At 49.2% G+C, this 24,667-nt stretch overlaps 1 protein-coding gene across 1 annotated transcript; it reads left to right on the top strand.

The window, feature by feature from the left end:
* LOC115523448 (cartilage associated protein) lies at positions 1-23,886 on the top strand. The gene is made up of 7 exons (XM_030329505.1): positions 1-576; positions 4,684-4,833; positions 7,291-7,462; positions 10,682-10,810; positions 13,364-13,509; positions 14,624-14,707; positions 23,011-23,886. The coding sequence occupies exons 1-7, from the start codon at positions 106-108 to the stop codon at positions 23,062-23,064; spliced, it is 1,206 nt and encodes a 401-aa protein (XP_030185365.1). The 5' UTR covers positions 1-105; the 3' UTR covers positions 23,065-23,886.
* Positions 23,887-24,667: the final 781 nt, after the last annotated feature.

Below are 24,667 nucleotides of genomic sequence, written 5' to 3'. Positions count from 1 at the left end.
GTGTCCCCGCCTCCCAAGCCTTGGGCTCGCGGCGTTGCGCAGTCCTCCGCCTTCCTTGCCTTCTCGTCCCCTTCCTTCCTTCCTTCCTTCCTTCCGCCGGGCGCGATGGAGCCGGGACGCGGGGCGGCCGCGGCGCTGCTGGCGCTGCTGTGCGCAGTCTGTGCGCTGCGCTGCGGGCGCGCCCAGTACGAGCGCTACAGCTTCCGCAGCTTCCCGCGGGACGAGCTGATGCCGCTCGAGTCGGCCTACCGGCACGCGCTGGACCAGTACAGCGGCGAGCACTGGGCGGAGAGCGTGGGCTACCTGGAGATCAGCCTGCGGCTGCACCGCCTGCTGCGCGACAGCGAGGCCTTCTGCCACCGCAACTGCAGCGCCGTGCCCCAGCCCGAGCCGGCCGCCGGCCTCGCCCGCTACCCCGAGCTGCGCCTCTTCGGGGGCCTGCTGCGCCGCGCGCACTGCCTCAAGCGCTGCAAGCAGGGCCTGCCAGCCTTCCGCCAGTCGCAGCCCAGCCGCGAAGTGCTGGCCGACTTCCAGCGCCGGGAGCCCTACAAGTTCCTGCAGTTCGCCTACTTCAAGGCAAGTCGGCCCGCCCCGCCTCCCGAGCCCCGCCCCCAGGCCCGGGCCCCGCCCCATCCCCGGGCCCGGGCCCCGTCACCAGGCCCGGGCCCCGCCCCATCCCCGGGCCCAGGTCCCGCCCCATCCCCGGGCCCGGGCCCCGCCCCATCTCCAGGTCTGGGCCCCGCCCCCAGGCCCGGGCCCCGCCCCATCCCCAGGCCCGGGCCCCGTCACCAGGCCCGGGCCCCGCCCCATCCCCGGGCCCAGGTCCCGCCCCATCCCCGGGCCCGGGTCCCGCCCCATCCCCGGGCCCGGGCCCCGCCCCATCTCCAGGTCTGGGCCCCGCCCCCAGGCCCGGGCCCCGCCCCATCCCCAGGCCCAGACCCTCCGTCTGGGCGGCCCCGCCTTTCCTTGGCCCGGCCTGCTCCCACCCAGCCCTGCGAAAGGAAGCCTCCAACTTCTGTTCCCCTTCTTCGTCTTAAATAGAGGTGCAAATGCTTTTCTGGAAGCGTTGTTCTGAGGCAGAGAATTCGTACACAGAGCGTCTAGCGCAGTGTCTGCCACGCAGCAGTGCCTGATGAATGTTACCGGGTATTTGACAGACTCTCCTTTTCTGTGTGTTCCATGAAAACCCCTTTTTGTCTCCAGTGGCGGCTTTCAGTAATTGAGGGGAAGAGGACCTGAGCTGCCGCCTAGTCTCTCTCTAAAAGAGAAGGAAACTGAGGCCAGGCCGGGGCAGAGTCTCCTTGGGAGCACGCACGCCTGCCTGGAGTAGCAGAACGGGGCACTGTGGTTCATCCGGGTTGGTCCTCTCCGCTCTTTTTCGTCTAGAATTTAACGCGGTTGACTTCCTCCTTTGCGGCTGCTTAAATCCTGTGATTGTTGGCTAAAAATAGCCACAAATTGCAATTCTTGACCCTCTGAAGCCTTTCTCAGGGGACCCACAAGTTCTAAGGATGGGCTCAATTGCCTGTTACTGGACAAAGTGACTTTAACTTGGCAGGTCTTTACCAGATTTTGCCAAGGAAGCCCTCCTAAAGCCCAGCTTCTGCTTTACCTAATTGGAAACGCTTTTCAAAGGAATATATTGCGTTTATGCATTTGTTTTAACGACTACCAAACTAGATTCATGGCATTTTCCAGACTCTGGAGGTAGAAGTTGTTTGCTTTTGTCTTTGCTTTGAGTCTTTGCACTGCAGGGTCTGTTTTTCGTATTTCTGAAACAAATCCATGTTACGCTGTGCTCATAAGAGTAACAAAATAGCGTGAAACCCTAAATAGGTGAACACCTGAGTTATTTCTATGCTTACATTTTTGTACGAGGTCTCGATGTTGTGAATGTTTGTTCTGGCAATAAAAAAAAATAAGCTTTAAAATAAAACCAGGGGATAAAGTTCCAGGACGTAGAAAAATGATGGCTGGCTCACACCATCCCTGTTTTTAAGCTAAAAGTGACTCATTTAATTTTCTCTTTTTTGTATAGCTTTTGCCAGATTACTGTCTGAACCGAATTTGAGTCATATAATCAAGGGGGAAATGTTTTATTTTTAAAACTGGAGATCAGTAGAAGCTGATTTCTTTTCTATACAGATGAATTTGAAACAAAAGGTATACATAGGGAGGAGGGAAAGAGGATTTTCCTTAATGTGACCAGAAGGCAAAGGTTTTCTCCTTCGGCATGGCGTCTTCAAAGGTCGGGATGGTCACAGCTACTCTTCAAAACCCTTTACTTAAAAGTCAGTAAAATAGCATCTGTGTTGGTATTTTGAGATCTCTTATGGGACAGGAAAAGGTTCAGAGTTTTGTGAGTAAGCCAGAATCTTCACTTAGTTGCTTCGACTGAAAATCACTGAAGAGGTGATTTTAGGTGGTGTTACTGCATGCTTTATTTTTTTCCTTAGCGATGTTTCTATTTTCAGACCAAATGGGTGGGGACCAAATGAGGGTGTGCCAGGCCCATACATCCGGCCTGGCACCTGAAACCCGAGGCTGGTTCTGAGTGCCGCCTGCTGTGGGAGGACTTGAGCAGGTGTTATCGTGCCACTCTGATTTTCGGGCCTCTGTTTCAGTGATTAAGGACAAATGCCTGAGTTGAACACACAGATGGGGATGGTGGGGCTGGCCTGTCAGAGTGAGGCAAAGAGGTATGGATGTGTGCTTTTGTAGGAAGGGGCTCCTGGTATGGCCCGCAAGCCCACGCAGGTTTTAGGTCGTCGCCTATCTCAGGTCCACGTCCCCAGCCGTGGGTTCTCTCCATGGCCGCATTTCCACCAAATGCTCACCGTCCCCACAGGCTGAGCAAAAGTGGGCCCCCGCACTTGATCGGATCCCGAATGACTGTTGAGGTCTGAGCAGGTAGAGCGGGCCCCGTCCCAGGCACTCCTAGCCCTCCCTTTGCCGGGACCAGGACTCTCTCCCCACGCCCCCACCCCCTGTCACCACATTGGGGAGTGGCTCGTAGGGAGGTAGCTGGGGTCCTCCCGTGCAGGTGGCTGTTTCTCAGGAGCTCACGCGAGGGTAGTGCTCCTTCCCCCTTCTCCAGAACCTGCCTGGGTTTCTGTGCGAGGTTCGGCTGCCAAGATGCGGCTCCACGTTTCAGCGGGCAGAGCCCGACCTGAAGTGAATACACCACCCTTTCCTCTCCAGGAAGGGCTTCCATAAAACTCAGATCCTAAGTTAGCGGCCTTGAAGATCCCATTCTGTGCCCTTTTTTCTAAGTGCCCTTCTGAGAATTCGAGAGTCTCATTTCATTGGCAAATGCTGTAAAGGGCTGCATTCATACCTCCTCCCTTCCTGCGGGCCGGCCTGTTTCCGGACCGGAGCGTAAGGCCTTCTGTAGAGCTCTCGCAAGGGCATTCCCACACTCACGGGCCACTCGCGGGCATTTCCGAAATGCCAGCGCTGACATCCGGGAGTCTGCCCTCGTTACTTCTCCGGCCTAGCTGCCGCCTCGTCTCCAAATGACTTGGTGCCAATCCTGGGGCACTTTCGTACGGATATACGCTACCCTTTGATGCGCAGAATTCCAGGATGTGCCAAGTGTCCCTTTGTTTTCTGCCTGCAAACCTCACTCCCACCTCTGAGCGGCCCTCTGGATTGGCCGAAGGAGGCTCCGTGCACATGTATGGGTGCCTCTGCTTCCCCACAGCGAGGTTGCGCCATGATTCCCGGGGACGGCCAGGGACAACACGTCAGCGTGGGGACCCTCTGCTTGCGGGTCGCGTGTCCGCCCAGGGGGGCGTCCGCATCCTTGCCCTCCCGCCTGCTGGAGCCCACACCCCAACACACGCTTCCTCCCCGAGGACTTCTGCCTTCCTGGTCACTGTCCACGAGGGTGCCCTGCCTGAAGCTCCCGGGCCACACACCTTAATGGATGTTGCCAGGAGACCGGGAAGCATACTTGAGGGTGCGGTACATGGCGGCAGGGGTTTTCTTTTCCTGTTTTGCTCGTTGTTACAGACCCACTTCCTAGAGCAGCGGCTGGCAGGCAGGAGGCTCTCAGCGAATGTTTGCCCAGTGAATGGATAAGGGAACGGTGATGGGGGTCATCGAGAATGGTGAGCAGGAGGTTCCCAGCCGACATGTGGGAAAATATTAATATATTTAGGAACATATACGTATCTTGGAAAATACTAATGTATTTTTCCAGAAGGCGTGGCGTAGTCATACTGGGTAGTTGGAGGAACGTTTGAGGGTGGTTATTTACAAAGGCTAGTGATGGTAAGTGTGAGCACCGCTTGGCCAAAAAGGGCGAGGGTGAGGACAGTTCCAGGACGCAGGAAGGAGGGAGACTGTCTGGAGAGGGCTGCCTTGAGAGGAGCTGTGGCCTTCAGTTAAGGGGCACTAGCAGCCCAAGGTGACAGAAGGGAGGGAGCCAGGAGGCTAAATAATCCAACCTCACCCTTTTGCCTTCCTTCGGGCTCCCACTGGGGTTCCTCACCGGTGACCCCCATTGGAAGCAGGAGAGCAAGAGAGTGTAGGTTTCATGGGCCATGGAAGTCAGTGAACCCCCGGCTGGAAGCCCTGTGTTGAAACACAGAGTTACTTGCAAGACTGAACGTTCTTGTTTTGCAAAAATCACTGTTCATCTTCCATTGAGTAGATGTCACGTCTCTTCGTTGTACTCAGGCAAATAATCTCCCAAAGGCCATTGCCGCCGCTCACACCTTTCTACTGAAGCATCCCGATGACGAAATGATGAAGAGAAACATGGCGTATTACAAGAGCTTGCCTGATGCCGAGGACTACGTTAAGGACTTGGAAACCAAGTCATATGAGGTATAAGTGGGTTTTCACACAGCCGACAGTGGCAGCGTGAGTGGCTGAAGGAGGAGGTCCGGATGAACAGCTGTTGACGTCTAAGGGCCTCTAGGATTTTTGATGACACTGATGAATATTAGGGCAACAAGAACGATGGACTGTTTCGCACAACGGTGACCCACTTAAGAGTGAGGTTTTACATTCTGTGAGGCACCTGAAGCCATCTTTCCTTTGAATGCTGTATTTTAGAAATAAGGTCATTTGATCGTTTGGTTTTTAAGATAGAGGAATAAGCACACAGTTTCTGATGAGACTAGAAGACATATCTTTTCACACACACACACACACACACACACACACACACACACACCATGTGTACTGAGGTGGAGAGGGAATCGGGGAGCGTGGGGGACTGACTTGACAGATTAGAGACTACTGGAATCTCTGCCTCTGCAGGGGGGAGTCTGATGAGAGGGAATGGGGAAGAACCTAACCCCTGTGAGCACTTGCTGTTGTCTGGACCTGTCGAATGTGGGCGCAGGGTGCATGGGTCCTAAGGGAGGGCAGGGCCGGGTTGAAAACAGAGGGATGTGTTGAAGGTGTCCACGGGCAGCTGGTAGGTTCCAACCAAGGCCCAGGGTTTCCTGTAGTGTGACCAGACTGCAAGCTCACTTTTTCACTGGTGGGGACCCTCCAAGTCTCTATTCTGGGGGCCCTTCAGTTTTCCAGGGAAGAATCCCCAGCCTTTTGCAGGACTGGTGGCGGCTCACGCTCGTCCGCTGGTGTCCGAGAGCCGGTCTGGGGAGAGGGATGGGGTCGCCGCGGCTGGGTCGGAGACCTCACCCGCTTCCTGGCTCTCCGCCCCATGCGTCCACCCCCGCCCTCCTATGCCTGGTCCCTGACCCTCCAGCCTTTATGGATGGGGTCTCTAGAAAAGGAATCACTGGTCTCTGGTAAGGAGCAGCTTTGGGAGGTGGGATCTCTTGGGCACGTAGGTGGGTGTGAGAGGAAACCTAGGGCTCCAAAAGCCCCGTTCAGACTTTCAGTCCTGCTTTCTGCTCCGCGCCTGGTGCCAGTCTCCGTGCTCGCCAGCGCCCGCAAACCCGACAGGTGTGCGGCGTAGTGGAGTGTGTGGTGTGTGGGGGTCACTTCCCCCCGAGACCCTCCTCTGCAATAATTTGGCTTTCTGTCCTTCCAAAAGTCGCCGGAGTGTCTTATCTGCCACTCGCTCCTTTTTCATTCTCCTGTGCAAAGGGTTTATGCCTTTTAATCCTCTTCGCCGCGGTGGCTGTCGTGGGGCTCGGGGAGCAAAGCGGGGCGCACGTGGTCGGTGCACTGCGCGTAACTGCAGCTTGGCTAGACCCTTCTTTCCCTCCTCCGAGTCCTGCCGGCCGTGGTGGGGCTGCCCTCCTGTGTGCCCAGGGGCCCCTCTCCACATGTGGCTTTCTTCTTGTCGCCCCCGCCCTGCTGCCCCTGCAGAGCCGGCTGCCTGGGGTTGCTGCTCGCGTCCCCGGGCAAGGCGCCTTCAGCTCTCTGCCGGCCTCGTTTGCAGGGGATGCTGCCTGCCCGGGAGGTTTAGGGAGGTCTTGCCGCGCGAGCTGACACCTGAAGCTTGGCGAGGAGCTCAGGTCTGAGGGGTGGCCCTTGGATAGCCCCGTTCTGGAGCAGCTGGAAGAGGACCCCGAGGGGAGCATCCCCTGCTTACGGCCCGGCCCGTCCTGCGCCATCCACACTGGCAGGGTCGTGTATGCATCCCAGATCTCTGCTCGTCTCTTCTGAGACCAGGCAGCTTCCTCGGCCCCCGTTATTTCTCTCCGTCTGGTCCAGCCGACGATGAGCAGAAATCCCTTGACTTTTCCGCTGCCAGGCAGGTGGCCACCGTCCCCAGCAGCTAGTGTAGTGGCTTTCCTATTTTATACGTGGCCGTTGGGGGAGGGGGCCTGCCACCTGCTGCCGAGCTTATGTGTTTTCTTCGGTTCAGTTTTAGAAATCAGCTTTACTGAGGGATAGCTTGCTTGAAATGTATTCACCAATTTTAAGTGTATAATTCAATGATTTGGGGGGAAGGTGTGCAATTGTGTAAGCACCACCATAATCACACTATAGAATAGTTTCATCTCCTCTAAAATGCTCCCTCAGGCCCCTTTCCAGTCAAGCCTTTGTCCCAACCCCTGATCGTGGGGGGGGGGGGGGGGAGCTGGGTGGGGCACTGCTCTGATTTCTGTCACTGTAAGTTTTTCCTTTCTTCTTGATCTGAATTTGGTTGTATTATCCAGCCCTTCCTACTTTTTGAATTAGATGAGAAGGTACCATTGTACACAGGACAGAAAAAGCCAGATAGAAGTCAGTTCCCGGTTGGCTTATGTGTGATTAAGGGTCGGCGTGGTTTTCTGGGCACTGAGGAGAGCAGAACTCCGTGCCGGTCTGCCTCCTTCAGGCCTGCAAGCTCCCCGCCCCCCCCACTGTGCCTTCCAGAGCCTGTTCGTCCGAGCCGTGCGGGCCTACAATGGCGAGAACTGGAGGACGTCCGTCACAGACATGGAGCTGGCCCTTCCCGATTTCTTCAAAGCCTTTTACGAGTGTCTGGCGGCCTGCGAGGGCTCCAGGGAGATCAAGGACTTCAAGGACTTCTATCTTTCCATAGCAGGTTGGTGGCGTTTTGGTTTGGACCAGGGACCAACGGGACAGCCTTGTGTGGCATCTGTGTGCCTTCCTGGTGCCTGCAGTGGCCTCTGGGGGACGTTTGAGCGTCCCTCTGACTGGGTAGCTGGGGAGGTAATATGTAACCCACGCAGACCAGCCTTTGCCTTTCCAGGGGCTTCTGGAAAAATAACTGAGTACAGTGTCCAAGCACAGGCCTGGAAAGGGGGTCGGCCAGATCAGCCCTGCCCCGTCACAGATTCCCCACAGGCTTTCGGAAAAATAAAACCGGGCCCGAGAGCAACTCATGACCCACGTGTTCGCCGTCTCTGAGCGTGCGGTCCCTTGTCGTACAGCCACCGCCACCTCCTGCCGTTTCATCTTCTCAAACGGAAGTTCTGTGCCCAGTGAACCCAGCTCCGCCCTCTTCCCACCACGGCCCCTGGCACCACCGTTCTACTTTCTGTCTCCACGAATTTGGCTACTCTAGGTACCTCGGATGAGTAGAATTCGTATTTGTCCTTTTGGGACTGGCTTATTTTACTTAGCATAACATACTCAAGTTCCAAAAATATTGTAACAAATTGGTCATCTTTTAGGTTTATTTATTTAACGTTTATTTATTTATTTTTGAGAGAGAGAGAAGGAGAAAGAGAGCGTGAATGGGGAGGGCCAGAGAGAGAGGGAGACACAGAATCTGAAACAGGCTCCAGGCTTTGAGCTCTCAGCACAGAGCCCGATGCGGGACTTGAACCCAACAAACCACAAGATCGTGACCTGAGCCGAAGTCGGAAGCTTAACCCACTGAGCCACCCGGGCACCCCTATGCTATTGATATTTTTTAGGACTATAAGCCACTCACTTTATAGACTATTCCTCAGTTTGAGTTTCTGTTGTGTGTCCTCACAATTACATTCAGGTTGCGCACTTTGGGCTGGAATGTTACGGAAGTATGCTTCTCAGGGTATCACATCCAAATGTACGTGGTATCTTTTTGCCCCTTACTGGTGACGTTAATTTTGAAGCACTGGTTAAGGTACTTTCCAGTTTCCAGTCTCTCTACGATACTGTTTTTCCTTTTGATACTAATAAGTAATTTGCGAAGAGATACTTCAAGACTCGGACAATTTGTTGTCCGTTAAATTCTGTCTCCACCCCTCCCCCCACTACCACACGTATACTGATTTAGCATGTATTGAAGACTCTTGCCTGATTCTTTTTTCTCTATAAAGGAAAATAGACATATATTTTTTTTTTCTGTATTTTTATGTTTACTTCTCTCATACCGAATAGGTACCATACTTTATACACTGTTCTGCTCTTGATTTTTTCTACTTAGCAATATACCTTACCTAGCACGTGGAGATAGTCATTCTTTTTATTGTTGCTGAGTACTCCATCGAGGGGTGGTGGGAATAATATGCCCCAGTTTATTCAGTTACCTGATGGACATTTGGTTTGGCCCAATCTTTTGCTATTACATGAAATATTGCAAAGGGGGAACTTTAGGGTTTGTTTGTTTTGTTTTTTTTTTTTGCTAAGTGTAGGGGTATGTTTTCAAAGTCAACACAAGTGGGATAGACAGTTCAAAGAGTCAATGTCTCTGTAAATTATTTAGTATGTTAAGGTACCATTTTTGTATTCCTACCAAAGGAATACAAAACATGTACACATGTACTCCTACAAAACATGTACCGTCATCCTGGAGTCTTCTGCTTCTAACTGTGTGAAGGGAGAAAAGGGAGAGGACCAAGGATCATGTGGGAGACTTTAGGGACAAGTCCCAGAAGTGGCACGCATTAGTTGTTGCTATCCACATTTCATTGGCCCAATTACCCATAGGGCCCCACCCTAACTGCAAGGGAGGCTGGGAAATGTAGTCTTTGACATCTCGCTCTGTTGTTATATTTAGATCTACCTCTTCTCTTTTAAAGGCTGTGTAGATTCCATTGTTTGTATGTATCAGAGTTGAGTAGTCACTAGCCTGTAGATTGGCATTTAGGTTATTTCCAAGTCTGTTTGCTGTTACAAACAGTGCCTGGGTGTGCCTGTGTCTAAGGAAAATTTCCTAGAGGTAGACTGCTGGGTCGAGAATTTGTGTATTTTAACTTTGATGCGTTTTGCCGAATTTGTCTCCAAAAAGTGTGTTTCTGTTTTGCTTCTATCAAGGGAATATGAGACTGTAAGTTTCACCATTTTCCCTCTAATGCTGAGTGTTATCAAATTTTTAAAATGTTGCCAATTTAACTTGCAGACGTGTGGAGTGACCATGTGGTACACGTGAAACTGATGTAATATGTGTGTCCACCATACTTCAGTTAAGCAAATTTTTATTTGCCAGTTTAACGCTTTAAGATATTTTAGATGGGATTGTGTGTGGGTGGGGAAGGGGCAGAGAGAGAGGGAGGGAGAGAGAATCCCAAGCAGGCTCCCTGCTCAGCACAGAGCCTGACTCGGGGCTCAGTCCTACCGACCGTGAGATTTTTGGCCCAAGCCAAAAATCAAGAGTCAGAAGCTTAACCGACTGAGCCACTCAGGTGCCCCTGGATTGTGTTTCTTTTTCAAAAAAAATTTTTTTTTAACGTTTATTTATTTTTGAGACAGAGAGAGACAGAGCATGAACGGGGAAGGGGCAGAGAGAGAGGGAGACACAGAATCGGAAGCAGGCTCCAGGCTCTGAGCCATCAGCCCAGAGCCCGATGCGGGGCTTGAACTCACCGACCGCGAGATCATGACCTGAGCCGAAGTCGGATGCTTAACCGGCTGAGCCACCCAGGCGCCCCTGGATTGTGTTTCTTAATTACAAATGAAGTATAACATATTTTCACAATGTTTATTAGCCATTTTTACAATTTCTTTTCTGTGAGCCTCCTTTGGCCATTTTTATATTGGGTGTTTGTCTTTTTCTTACTGACTTTGAGGAACTTTGTATATTAAGGATTTCAGCCCATTTATCATAACTGTTGTTGAACTATTTTACCTTGATTATCTTTACCTTTCACCGGGATTACGAGGAGAGGGGGGCAGAAGTAGTTTTAAGAAACTAATGAATGCAGGGGTGCCTGGTTGGCTCTGTTGGTGGAGCATGTGACTCTTGATCTCAGGGTGGTGAGTTCGAGTCCCACGCTGGGTATAGAGATTACTTAAAAACTAAAAAAGTGAAAAAAAGAAAAGAAAAAGGAACGAATGAACGTACTGCTCTGAAAATCTGTGTGTATTCTTTCAGATCATTATGTAGAAGTCCTGGAATGCAAAATGCAGTGTGAAAAGAACCTCACCCCCGTTGTAGGAGGCTATCCCGTGGAGAAGTTTGTGGCCACCATGTATCATTATTTGCAGTTTGCTTATTATAAATGTAAGTAATTATCTTCCATGAGAGCTTCGGCAAGGTGCTCAGTCCTCCTAAGACTCAGCTTCCCCATCTGTAAAAAATAGGGTTAAGAACCCTTACCTGTGGTTGTTGAGAGGAGTTGTCAAGGTCACGTCGACAGCCCCAGTGCTGGGCCTCGCACAAAAAGGTGGCAAGGCCTGGTGATTCAGGGCGCATGTCAGCTGCCTCACTTACTAATTTCTCTGTGCCTCGGGTCCTCATCTGTAAATCAGAGATCATCGTATTAACCCCCTGAGGTTGCCATGAGGGGCCAATGGGTTGACAGGTGTGGAATGCTTGGGGTATTCGTACACAGGCGTGTGACAAACCTCTATCAACGTGCTTTGTTGAGTGGCTGTCCTGCCACGGCCACCTGCCGTTTTACCCCACCTCCTGTCCTCTTGAGGGTACTCTGAAAGATTTGCCTGCTGAAGGTTAAAAAAGGGACCAAAAAAAAAAAAAAAGATTTTTCTTCTATGTGTGCATATGTGAGTGTATACATATATATATTTACATTTTTAATTTTGGTAATCAGGATTGTCTCTGGGAAGGCTGTGTAGCAGTCATTTGCACCAGAGCTCTGTGAGGAAGGGAAATGGCCCCTTCCGGCAGCGACCCTGCCATTACGACGGCCTGAACCTCACCGAAGGATGCAGTGAAGTGTCCTGAAATGTCCCTTGCTTGGGACATCGCAGGTCAAGAGGAGGGTGAGGTGTGGCTTCATCAGGTGTCCTTCCCCTTGCACAGAGGGCAGGGATGAAGTTTCGTGTTTAAAAAAATTTTTTTAATGTTTATTTATTTTCGAGAGAGAGACAGAGCATGAGAGTGGGAGGGGCAGAGAGAGGGGGACACAGAATCTGAAGCAGGCTCCAGGCTCCGAGCTATCAGCACAGAGCTGGACGTGGGGCTCGAACCCACAAGCTGTGAGATCATGACCTGAACTGAAGTCGGACACTCAACCGACTGAGCCACCCGGGCACCCCATTTATTTATTTATTTTTAATGTTTATTTATTTTTGAGACAGAGAGAAAGACAGAGTATAAGCTGGGGAGGGGCAGAGACAGAGGGAGACACAGAATCGGAAGCAGGCTCCAGGCTCTGAGCCATCAGCCCAGAGCCCGACGCGGGGCTCGAACTCACGGACCGCGAGATCGTGACCTGAGCTGAAGTCGGACGCTTAACCGACTGAGCCACCCGGGCGCCCCGATGTTGTTGTTGTTTTAATAAGCTAGTATTTATTTCATTTTCACAAAAATCTCTGTTGGTACCTCCCTGTTGGACTTTGAAACCCAGGGAAGAATCGATCAGGTCTCCGAGCCCTCTGAGCCCGGCTTGGTGCTGTGTGCACAGGGCCAGAACACTGGGAGTTTAGGAGTGTTCCGGATACATCCAGGCTCTGGCGGCTCATGGGTCCTCGAAATTCTCACGTGCTCAGGAAATCACCCCGCATCTTGGAAACTGTGGCAATGACTTATGAACACTGGCAGACCAAAACCTTTACATCTGCTTGCTGCTTCGAAAGAAAATCTTTGCTTTCTGGGTTTATAGGTAAAGAGTATGAGTTAACGTTTACTTCTTGAAATTGGCTTCTTGAAAGCCGGCCCTGTTGTGAACTCTTTCTACACTATCTGCCACACTAAAGTTTTTGAGGGCAGGTGTCATTTATACTTGAACCCCGGCCCTGAAAGGCCTTGACCTAAGTGCCTTTCCCAGCCTTCTAGACCTGGTGAATAGCCTGTGCCCTTAAGTGCAGGTTTTAAGGTTGTTGTCACAGGAACCAGCCACTAGGTGGCACAATTTATTCATACCCGAGTTTTGGTTACTCTGGCCAAGCTGAGCTTTTAGCAAGGGTAGTGTTCTGGGTTGTAAATTGGAGTGCAGTGTGTCAGGATAAATGCCCGCGGGCTTGTGGCTTATCACCTCTTTCCCTTTGCCCCCACCCCCACCCCCAAAACAAACCCCAGCCCCTGCAGATCCTCTATGCTGAAGGTGCCATCGGAGGTGGGGCAACTCTAATGAGGGATGCTAGAGGTGGGAACCCCAGTTTCCAGGACATGTCAATACCAGGTGACTTCACATCTTTTCCGGCCCAGAGGGCCCACCGCCTTTTGGGTTTCCTAGCTTTGGTTTAGCTGTAGGAGGGCTGCCTGGATCTGGTGATGGTGGTGCCATCTGGAGGGGACCCAGGCACGTGCTCCCTACCTCCCTCAGCCCGGGAGGACAGTCCAGGCCTTGGGAACCCAGCCTTCGCAGCCCAGGTCAGTGCATCCCGAAGCGCAGTCTAATAGACACTTCTGCAGAGGCGTCTGCCTCACGAGGAACCTCCGTGTTTGAAAACCACTCCCCAGGCTGCTCTGGAGACCCGGTCTGTGACCTGCCCGCCCAGGGGTGACTCCGGTCCGTCACAGGCTTTCCCAAGGAGGGGATGTGCACAAGGGGCTGGCTCATGGCCGTTTCCTTTAGGCGGCTGTGCTGGTGAGGGGAATTTCAGGGCAGGGTTTGCTGATTTCCTGTTCCTCTTTTCTCCCCGGCCTCAGTGAACGACCTGAAGAACGCGGCCCCCTGTGCGGTCAGCTACCTGCTCTTTGACCACAGTGACAAGGTCATGCAGCAGAACCTGGTGTATTACCAGTACCACAGGGACAAGTGGGGCCTCTCGGACGAGCATTTCCAGCCCAGACCAGTAGGTATCAGGGCGCCAGGCGTCACGTTTCCTGGCCTCTTCATTCTCACTCTCAGGAGACTGTTCCGCATCTTAAGACGAAGAGTTACTGCAGAAACGAAGGGGAACTCCTTTTCTTCTGTTGTTTTTCTAGTTGTCGTTGTTGTTTTGTCCTTGAACATTTTACCGCTCTATTCTGATTCCTAAATCAGTAAAAACTACCCGTTTCAAACATTATGGAAATGTTTCACTCGGAAAGTGAAGTTCTTTCGAAGTCCCATGCCTTTTCCCTACGCCCTGCCTTACCGCTACATACGTCTCATGTACACAGCGCGTGTGTCTTTGTTTTATGGAAACAGGGTCACACGTTACCTGCTGTTGTGCACGTTGCTTCGTCTTTCTCGTGAACGTTTTTCGTGTCACATTCCTACGCCTGCTTATTTTTTTGCACCTCCAAGGCATCATTTAATTCCCCTGATGGACAGGCCCAGCTTGGCGTGTGTTGCCAGGAACTCCAGGATTGTATCCTACTCTTCTTTTTTTTTTGAGAGAGAGAAAGAGGGAGCGAGAGTGCATGTGTGCGAGCAGGGGAGGGGCAGAGAGAGGAGGACAGAGCATCCAAAGCAGGCCCTGCACTGACTGGGTGGCTCAAACTCACAAACTGTGAGATCACAACCTGAGCCGAAGTCAGACGTCTAACCGACTGAGCCACCCAGGTGCTCCTATATTACTTGTAAAAAAGCTTTTTAAATTGGCCTCTGCCCTTAACTTGTATCTTCATTGGGATTTTTCTGTGCTCTCCTGTCTGCCATCCATACGTTTTCCTTCGTACCTCGCTCCCCAGCCAACACACCCGCACGCTTTCTCTCTCTTTCTCTCTCCCCCCTCTCTTACTCACTTGGGGCTGGCCACTCTTTCTTAATTGAGATATGATTCATATGCAATAAAATTCATGCTTTTAAAATGTACAGTTGAGTGGTTTCTAGCACATTCACGGAGTGGCACGACCATGACCACTCTCCAATTTTAAACATTTTTATCGCCCCCGAAAGAAGTCCATACCTGTTTCTCCCTCCTCCCGGTTCTGACATGCAAAGGTTGGTCGTAAAAACTGTTCTGTGTTTGTGTTGAACAGGAAGCAGTTCAGTTCTTCAATGTAACTACGCTCCAGAAAGAGCTGTATGACTTTGCTAAGGAAAATATAATGGATGATGATGAGGTAAGTTTGCACGGTTAGCACACGTCTGGCTCGGAGAAAATATTACTCACATCTTTGCTGAAGTCACTAGAAGCCCTAGACGTCCCTGAAACAGAAGGGGACCCGGAGGAATACAGTCTCTTTGGGCGTTTTAGTGGAAGTCAGAGCTCTGGGGAGGGGAAAGACGGCTTTCTAGGAAACCCAGGCTGCAGCCCCACATTTCCTGACGGTGAGTGTGGAGGGACCCATCCTAGACGTCATCCAGACATCATGTTTTAACTTTATAAAAACACAGTGGATTCTCAATTACTCAGTGCTCCGAACAACCTTGGAAACACTCATCCTGATTTCTCTGTGATATTATTATTATCTCTTTTTTTTCTTTCTCTTTTTGTTAATTAGGTCCTTGCTGAGTGGCATTTTATCGTTCTCGGGGACAGCTTGAAATTCCCGATTTCAGCTGACTCCTTTTTGAGAAAGACTCCGCTCTCCTGCTCTCGGAGCATTTTGGGGTGGGGCAGCCTAGTCACAGAAAAGTCCTTAGGGGCGGTATTTAGAGAGATGCATTTGAAACAAACCAGAACATGCTTCCTAAGGCCTAAGCCTAGGGGCTTGCCGGCTGTTGGAGCATATCCTGGCCTGACCCCTCACCTCTGAGCTGCTAGGCTGCACCCAGGGGCCTGGGCCCTCCGGATCTTCTGTTTCCACTGCCTGCTTTTTGGTGGAGCACCTCTAAGTAGGATACCATGGGATTTGTTTTCGGTGCACAAATTTGCACGGGGGGGGACCTGTCACTGGTATTCATTGGATTTCCCAGAGCTTCATTGTTTCATTTATAAAATGGGACGAATAATGGGGACCTCACAGGGCTGGGGAAATGAAATACCGTGCTGCATGTGGAAGTGATTTATAGACCAGGAGGTGATCGTTGTGGCATGTGTCTGAGAAGCAGAGCCTGAGATAAGGTCACGAGGACGCTGCAAAGGCAGGGGTGCTGGCTTGATACAAACAGGGTTGGCTGCTGTTGTTTGGAACGTGGAGAAAACCATATTGAAAAAAAGGGAGAGTTGAGTTCCTAATGGAAGCCACTACTGACATTTTGAGATGTATACCTCCACTTTTTTCTATCCATTTCCCAATATATATTCATTACAAACCCAATTGTAATAGGTATCATGGCTTTTCCATTTAACGCTGTAATATGAGAAGCTTCCCTTGTTATGCTTTTCTAGAACAGCTTTGTTGAAATATTATTCGCACACCATAAATTATCCTTTTCAAAGTACAAATACAGTGTGTTTTTTTTTTTTTTTAATTTTTTTTTTTTCCAACGTTTATTTATTTTTGGGACAGAGAGAGACAGAGCATGAACGGGGGAGGGGCAGAGAGAGAGGGAGACACAGAATCGGAAGCAGGCTCCAGGCTCTGAGCCATCAGCCCAGAGCCTGATGCGGGGCTCAAACTCACGGACCGCGAGATCGTGACCTGGCTGAAGTCGGACGCTTAACCGACTGCGCCACCCAGGCGCCCCGAAATACAGTGTGTTTTTGTATACTCACAAAGTTGTGCATCCATCACTGCTATCAAGTTTTAGAGCATTTTCATCACCCCCGAAAGAAATCCCAAACCTGTTAGTGGCCTCCTTCCCCATTCTTTCTCCTCTGCCCGCTGCCCCCCCATCTCTGCCCCCGGCCTCTGTGCCTATGGATGTGCCTGTTCTGGACGTTCATATAAATGGAATCATAGGGTATGTAGTCTGTTGTGACCAGCTTCTCTCACTGAGCATAATGTTTTCAAGGTTCAACCATGTTGTAATATGTATTACGTTACATGTGAATTTCCATGTTTATTGCTGACTAGTATTCCACTGTGTGGATATACCACTGTTTGGTTACCTGTTCCTCTGTTGATGGACATTCATACTGGGTTGTTTCCACTTTGGGGCTATTTTGAATAATGACACCATGAGCATTTGTGGGCATATTTTCGTTTGGACAAAGGTTGTTAATTCCCTTACGTACCAAAAGTACGTATGTGGAAGGGGAATTGCTGGGTAATATGGTAACTCTATGGTTACCTGGTTGAGAAACCCCCAGACTGTTTTCCAAAGGGGCTGCACCGTTTTACATTCCCAGCAGCAATGTATAAAATTTCCAACTGGCTACATATTTGTCAGCCCTTCTCGTGTTTGTCTTTTCTATATTAGCCATCCTAGCAGGTAAGAAATAGCATCTCATTGAGGTTTTGATGTTCATTTCCCTAATGACTAATGATGTTGAGCATTCTTTCATATGCTTACTGGCTATTTGTGTATCTTCTTTGGGGAGATGTGCAGTCTATTCACACTCTTTGCCCATTTTTTTAATTGGGTTACTTTTCTTTTTATTGTTGCATTATAAGAGTTCTTTATCTATTCTGGTTATAAGTCCTCTGTCAGACACATGAATTGCAAATATTCTCTTGCAATATTCTCTGTGGGTTTTCTTTTCGTGTTCTTAATGGTATCTTAAGGCATAAAAGTTTTAAATTTTGATGGGATCCCATGTATCTGTTTTTTCTTTTTTGCTTGTGTTTTTGGTATCAATCTCTAAGAAACTATCACTTATCCAAGATCATGAAATTTTACTCCTATTTTTTTTTAAGATTTCTATAATTTTAAGACTTTAGGTCTACAATCTATTTTGAGTTAATTTTACATATGGTGTGAGGTAGGGGTACAATTCCATTCTTTTACATATGGATAACCAGTTGTCCCAGCACCATTTGTTGAAAAGACTTTCTTTCCCATTGATTTGTCTTGGTACCCTTGTTGGAAATCAACTGACCATAAATCTGAGGGTTTATATCTGGGCTCTCAATTCTAATCCATTGATCCAGATTTCTGTCCTTATGCCAGTACCACACTGTCTTGAATACTGTAGCTTTGTAGTACGTCGTGAAACTGAAAATGTGAGTCTTCTGATCTCATTCTTCTAGATTGTTTTGGCTATTCTTAGGTCCCTTGCATTTCCATATGAATTATAGGATCAGCTTGCCAATTTCTCTAAAAGGCAGCTGGGATTTTTTATAGGAATTGGGCTAAATCTGAAGATCCTTTGGCTAGTATTGATATCTTTTTTTAAAAATTATTATTATTTTAAAATTTAAATCCAAGTTGGTTACATATCGTGTAATACTGATTTCAGGAGTAGAATTTAGTGATTCATCCTCTACATAGAACACCCAGTGCTCCATCCCAACAAGTGCCCTCTTTAATACCCATCACCCATTTAGCCCATCCCTCACCCAAAACCCCTCCAGCAACCCTCAATTTGTTCTCTGTATTTAAGAATCTTTTATGGTTTATCTCTCTCCCTGTTTTTATATTATTTTTGCTTCCCCTCCCTTAAGTTAATCTGTTTATATCTTAAATTCCCCATATGAGTGAAGTCATATGATATGTGTCTTTCTCTGACTTATTTTGCTTAGCATAATACACTCTAGTTCCATCCACATTGTTGCAAATGGCAAGATTTCATTCTTTTTGATTGCCAAGTAATATTCCATTGAAAATGTATATACCACATCTTCTTTATCCATTCATCCGTCGATGGACATTTGGGCTCTTTCCATACTTTGGCTACTGTCGATAGCGTTGCTATAAACATGGGAGTGCATGTGCCCCTTCGAAACAGCATGCCTGTATCCCTTGGATAAATACCTAGTAGTGCAATTGCTGGGTCGTAGGATAGCTCTATGTTTAATTTTTTGAGGAACCTCCAGACTGTTTTCCAGAGTGGCTGCACCAATTTGCATTCCCACCAGCAGTGCAAAGGAGACACTCTTTCTCCGCATCCTCAGCAACATCTGTTGTTGCCTGAGTTGTGAATGTTAGCCATTCTGACAGGTGTGAGGTGATATTTCATTGTGGTTTTGATTTGTATTTCCCTGATGATGAGTGATGTTGAGCATTCTTTCCTGTGTCTGTTTGCCGTCTGGATGTCTTCTTTGGAGAAGTGTCTATTCATGTCTTTTGCCCATTTCTTCACTGGATTATTTGTTTTTTGGGTGTTGAGCTTGATAACTTCTTTATGGATTTTGGATACTAACCCTTTATCTGATATGTCGTTTGCAAATATCTTCTCCCATTCTGTCGGTTGCCTTTTATTTTTGCTGATTGTTTCCTTCACTGTGCAGAAGCTTTTTATCTTGATGAGGTCCTAATAGTTCACTTTTGCTTGTTTCCCTTGCCTCCTGAGATATGGCAAGTAAGAAGTTGCTGCAGCTGAGATCAAAGAGGTTGTTGCCTGTTTTCTCCTCTAGGATTTTGATGGCTTCCTGTCTTACATTGAGGTCTTTCATCCATTTTGAGTTTATTTTTGTGTATGCTGTAACAAAGTGGTCCAGGTTCATTCTTCTGCATGTCACTGCCCAGTTTTCCCAGCACCATTTGAAGAGACTGTCTTTATTCCATTGGATATTCTTTCCTGCTTTGTCAAAGATTAGTTGGCCATACGTTTGTGGGTCCAATTCTGGGTTCTCTTTTCTGTTCCATTGATCTTTGTGCCAGTACCATCCTGTCTTGATGATTACAGCTTTGTAATACAGCTTGAAGTCCAGAATCGTGATGCCTCCAGCTTTGGTTTTCTTCTTCAGGTTTCTTTGGCTATTCAGGGTCTTTTCTGGTTCCGTACAAATTTTAGGATTGTTTGTTTTAGCTCTGTAAAGAATGCTGGTTATTTTGATAGGGATTGTGGATAGTATTGACGTCTTGACAGTATTAAGTTTTCTGATACATTAACATGGGATGTCTTTCCACTTCTTTAGGTCCCCTTTAATTTCCTTCAATAATGCTTTCTTACATTTCATTAAGAAATGAAATTTTGCTAATGGAATTTTTTCTTATTTTTGTTTTCAGTTGTTCATTGTTAGTAGATAGAGATACAGTTGATTTTTGTATATTGATATTATAATTCTGCAAATTTGTTGAAGTTGTTTATTGTAATAGTTGTGTGTATGTGTGGTTTTGCTTAGGAGGTTCTATATACAAGATCATGTTATCTATGAATAGAAGTGGTTTTATTTCTTTTCTTCCAATCTGGATGACTTTTATTTATTTTGCTTTGCTAATAGCCCTGACTAAAACCTCCAGTAAAATGTCAAATAGAAATAGAGAGATTGGACATCCTTGTTTTGTTCCCAATTTTAGAAGGAAAACGTTTGGTGTTAGCATTAAGAATGCTGTTAACTGTGGGTTTTTTGGTAGGTGCCCTTTGTCAGGTTGAGAAAGTTCCCCCTTCTACTCCTAGTTTGTCAAATGTTTTTATCATGAAGTGGTGTTGAATTTTGTCGGTTGCTTTCTTCTGTATCCGTTGAGATGATCGTGTGGTTTTCGTTAACCTTGTTAGTTAATGTTTATTTTAAACATGACTTTTTAGTGACTAACAGTCCGTGGTATGGATTTTTAAAGTTGAGCTTTTTGTTTTTATAAGCATTTTAGGTTGCTTCCAACTTTTTGCTTTCACAAATAACACAGCTGTGACTACATTGGTTACCTTTTTCCTGGTCATTTCCTTAGGATAAATTCCCATGGGTGGGATTCCTGGGTCTAAGGCTATGAATGAGGGCTTTTGATGTACAGAAACAATATATTTAGAAAAATCATAGGTGTTAGAACAACAGGAGAACTTTTACGATATTCACTCAAGCTCTCTCACCTCACAGATGAGGAAATAAATTCAGAAAGGTTGAGTAACTTGCTCAAAGTCACACAGCTGGTTAGTAATCATCCATTGCTCACCAGAATTATTCTAGGCTTCAAAATTCCTAGGATTCTTGGACCTGACACTGCCATGATAAAGAAAGAAGTCTGTCGAAGGTCCTAGAAGCATTTAGCTTCTTAATCGAAGCTTTAGAACCGTGAGCAAGCGACTTTCTTTTCTATATATCAAATTATATTTCAGCTTATTTTCAAATCATATTGGGTTATTTCTATGTATCAAAGAAATAAGTATAATCAATACAATAAAATTATTAATTTAATCTTTAAGATTCCAAAGGCCAAAATACTACATTGAGACAAAACGTCAGTACGATTCAGCTACTGATATTAGGGGATTTCTCCTTTATTATCGTGAAATGTGTTGTAAGAGCTCCTGAAAGTTTTGCACACTCGTTAAGAATTTTGCAGACGCTAATTATAGTTTCAGAAACCTTATAAAGCAGGCTGAAATGGATGCATCAAGTTTCAGGATCTGATGGTTATTTGTTTCGGGAAGGTCCACAAGAAATGGATTACCGTTTGCAGGAGTGATTTACTGAGAGGGAGTGCTCTCAGGAGGGAAAGAAGTGAGGGGCAGGGGAAGGAGCCATGGAACTATGAGGTCTCCGCCAGAGTCAAGCTCAGCCTGATTCCGTGGGAGCTCCGGGGCACGAACTGTACCACAGAGCTCTTCCTGCATTTTGTACGCACCTTATCATCCTCTCCCTGGTGGTTGGCAGCCTGGAGGGCTTGGGGTGCAAACTCCCCGGTAGGGCTGCTCCCTTTGGCCAAGGTCAATTGTCCAGAGAAGGGGCAGCTGTAAGCCATCAGCAACTAACACTCCCAGCAGCTGGGGGACGGGTGCACCCGAAAGATCTGAGCAAGGCCTCCGCTATAACAGGCCACAGAGGGGGTAGTGTTTCTTTCGTCTGTATTGCCTTGGGTACTTATTAGTGAGCTAAGAGCAAATGACACCACACCCCTATGTCACAGCAGCCACACCGCGAGAAACGGTAACTCTGGGAACAGCTGTCATGGCCATACATATAATCCCTCTACTGTGTTTTCCTTTTGGGGCCCAGAAAGCAACGGAAGCAAACATCGTTTGTTCAATCAGTCGTCTTCCACTTCTGTCACTTTAGTTTCTAATCTCAGGCATGATACGGTAGAAATATTCGATGAAAATAATAAGACCCCCTTTTGTGTCTCGCGTGCTCGGGAGGTTTCCCAACTATTCTCTGATGCTGAGAGGTTATAACAGGAAGTGTGGTAAAGTATCAAACGGAGCAAAGAGGCTCTTGGCCTGGGATGGTGACCTCTGGGAGGGAGGCCAAGCTGGCCCTCACAGGGGGGCTGGCTCTCGTGGGAGTAAGACTCGGCCTGCTTGGTGATTCGCTCATTCTTGGCGCTGAAGAAAATGGGTGTCCTCAGCTGGTGGCCCAGGTGTGTCGTGGGAGAGGATTCAATGCAGGGAGGAAACGAGAAAGTGTGCTGGGCTATCAGATTGAGGCTTCAGGCTGATTGCAGAAGGGGGGAGCGGGCGCGCTCCTGGTACTAACCGTGGGCAGGCGGGTCCCACGACACCCAAGAGACCGTCCTGTGAACGGAGTGACTGCTTCGGCCACACCAGGGATACGCACACATACCCTCTTCCTGTAGCAGGTTTCCGACTATGTCCATTCCAGGCTCTAGGGAAGGAAAGTCACCCGGGTCCTGGTCCTGGTCCTTGAAAAGCTCATGATCTGCTGGTCAGTGTAGAAAGGGAGCAGACAGAGAGTGCTCCTGTGGAGTAACTACCAGGAAGGGGGATGCCCAGAAAGGGGGGCTCTAAACGGGTCTTTCAGAGGGTGGCTGGACTGCCCCCCTCCCTCACACAGGCCATCTGTGGGGGTTGCAGAGCCCTTGACTCCAAGTTCCCAAGGAGTGGAAGCCGGGTCCCCTCCCAGGTAGAAGGCAGGTCCTCTGGGCCCCAGGGCAAGGGGGAGGGGCTGCTCCAGCCCACCGTCTGGGGGCTGGGCCTCTTAGAAACAGTCTTGGCTCGGGCGCCTGGGTGGCGCAGTCGGTTAAGCGTCCGACTTCAGCCGGGTCACGATCTCGCGGTCGGTGAGCTCGAGCCCCGCGTCGGGCTCTGGGCTGACGGCTCGGAGCCTGGAGCCTGTTTCCGATTCTGTGTCTCCCTCTCTCTCTGCCCCTCCCCCGTTCATGCTCTGTCTCTCTCTGTCCCAAAAATAAATAAACGTTGAAAAAAAAAATTAAAAAAAAAAAAAAAGGCATCTTAGGGGCGCCTGGGTGGCGCAGTCGGTTAAGCGTCCGACTTCAGCCAGGTCACGATCTCGCGGTCCGTGAGTTCGAGCCCCGCGTCGGGCTCTGGGCTGATGGCTCGGAGCCTGGAGCCTGTTTCCGATTCTGTGTCTCCCTCTCTCTCTGCCCCTCCCCCGTTCATGCTCTGTCTCTCTCTGTCCCAAAAATGAATAAACGTTGAAAAAAAAAAAATTAAAAAAAAAAAAAAGAAACAGTCTTGGCTCAGCAGCACTTCTAAAGTCAGGTGACCCACCTAACAGACGTGTCGTGTCGTCTCTTACAGGGAGAGGTTCTGGAATACGTGGATGACCTCTTGGAGCTGGAGGAGACCGGCTAGTCCCCAGCAAAGAGAAGCCCCTGGATGTCCAGGGGACACAGATTCTGTCTGCCTTCCCCCAGTAGCCCACGTCGCTGATACCTCAAAGTCTCCTCTTCACTCTGCGACGTGAAAGGGAAGCCTCGTCTCTCACTACGTATGATAAGGGGCGAGCCTGCCTTCCCCGCGACCACACCTGCCTCCCCACGCGCCTCCCACCTTCACACGGGCCTTTCTCACTATTTTGGTTGGAAGCACGGTCCTCCATGTTTTCCCCCCAGAAAATCACAATTTTTTTTTTTTAATAAGAAAAATACTCCTCAAATTAGATAATTGTGAAAACCTATTTTGGGCTTTCCGCCCTTTCAGGTTTTAGACTCCATTATCCCCATGCCCTGGTTCAGGAAGACAGTGGAAGACACGGGCCAAACTTCTCCACACACACACCCCCCCCCACCCCTGCCGGCCCCGTGACAGCGTACAAGTGGTCTGACCCGCACCATTTCTGGCACCCACTGAAAGAGAAGCTGCGTAGATAGTGCAGGCTCCAGAAATGTGGCTTTTGCCCCACACTTCTGCATCTCCAAAGTCTTACAATGGTTGGTCGATCCCTGGGCACCATAGTCAGTTGCAAGTCTCAGAGTTGGAAATGGAAGAAAGCAGAGGGGGTCTGGTCTCATTCATTTTTTCAATAAATATTTATTGAGCACCTACTACATGCTAGACGTTGACGGGGGCACTAGAAACGCTGTGCAGAATGACGGGGGAAAAATCCCTGCCCTCCGGAGCCTACGTCCTCTAAGGGAGACAGACAACAAATAAATAAGAACAAATGTATATAAACTATCGAGAGTGTTAATTGCTATGGGAAAAAAATTAAGCAGGAGCGCGGGCAAGGGGGCCTGGAGATGAGGCCTGGAGTCTTAAATCGGATGGGCAGGGAAGGCCTCGCTGAGAAGGCGACATCACGGCCAGACTTTGGGGAAGCGGGTCTCAGGGAAAAGCATGCCAGGCAGAGGGAACAGCATGTGCAATGCTTTACAGGGAGAACACGCTCCCTGTGGCCACGGAGGCCAAGGAGAGGAGTGGGCAGGGGGAGAACGGAAGGAGGTAAGTCTGACAGGTGTTAGTACGTGAGGTGGGACGAGCACAGACGGCTTAGGCCAGCGTGAGGCTTCTACTCCGGCTGAGGTGGGAGCCGCTGGGAGAGCGCCCTGACTGACTGGATCCCTCCAGCTGCCACGTTGTGAAAAACCTGAGCGTGAGCCGGGCGGACGGGAGTGCTGGCTCGGACCCGGGCGGTCGCGATGGGGACGTGAGAAGTGACCCATTGGATGTGGAGCATGAGAAAGAGGGGCTAACGGTGGCCTCCAGGCCTTTGGCCAGAGCACCGGGAAGGATGGCGTTGCCGTTGGCCGAATATGGGGAAGTTCGGGGCGTGGGCTCCGTAAGGAGTCTGGTGCAGAGCAGCTGAGGCTGGGATGGGAGCCTCCGGCTGTGACCAAAACTTGAGAAGCTTCTCAGATCGGTCTTCAACAGAGCGTGAAGCAGGGACCCAAATGCCTGTGGTTAATTGTGGGGGTACGTTCAGCAGGCACCTGTAAGGTCTCCATCACTGAGTCAT

Source organism: Lynx canadensis, chromosome C2, assembly GCF_007474595.2.
Source record: "Lynx canadensis isolate LIC74 chromosome C2, mLynCan4.pri.v2, whole genome shotgun sequence".
Classification (NCBI taxonomy): Eukaryota; Metazoa; Chordata; class Mammalia; order Carnivora; family Felidae; genus Lynx; species Lynx canadensis.
This window is presented reverse-complemented; position numbering and strand designations above follow the sequence as displayed.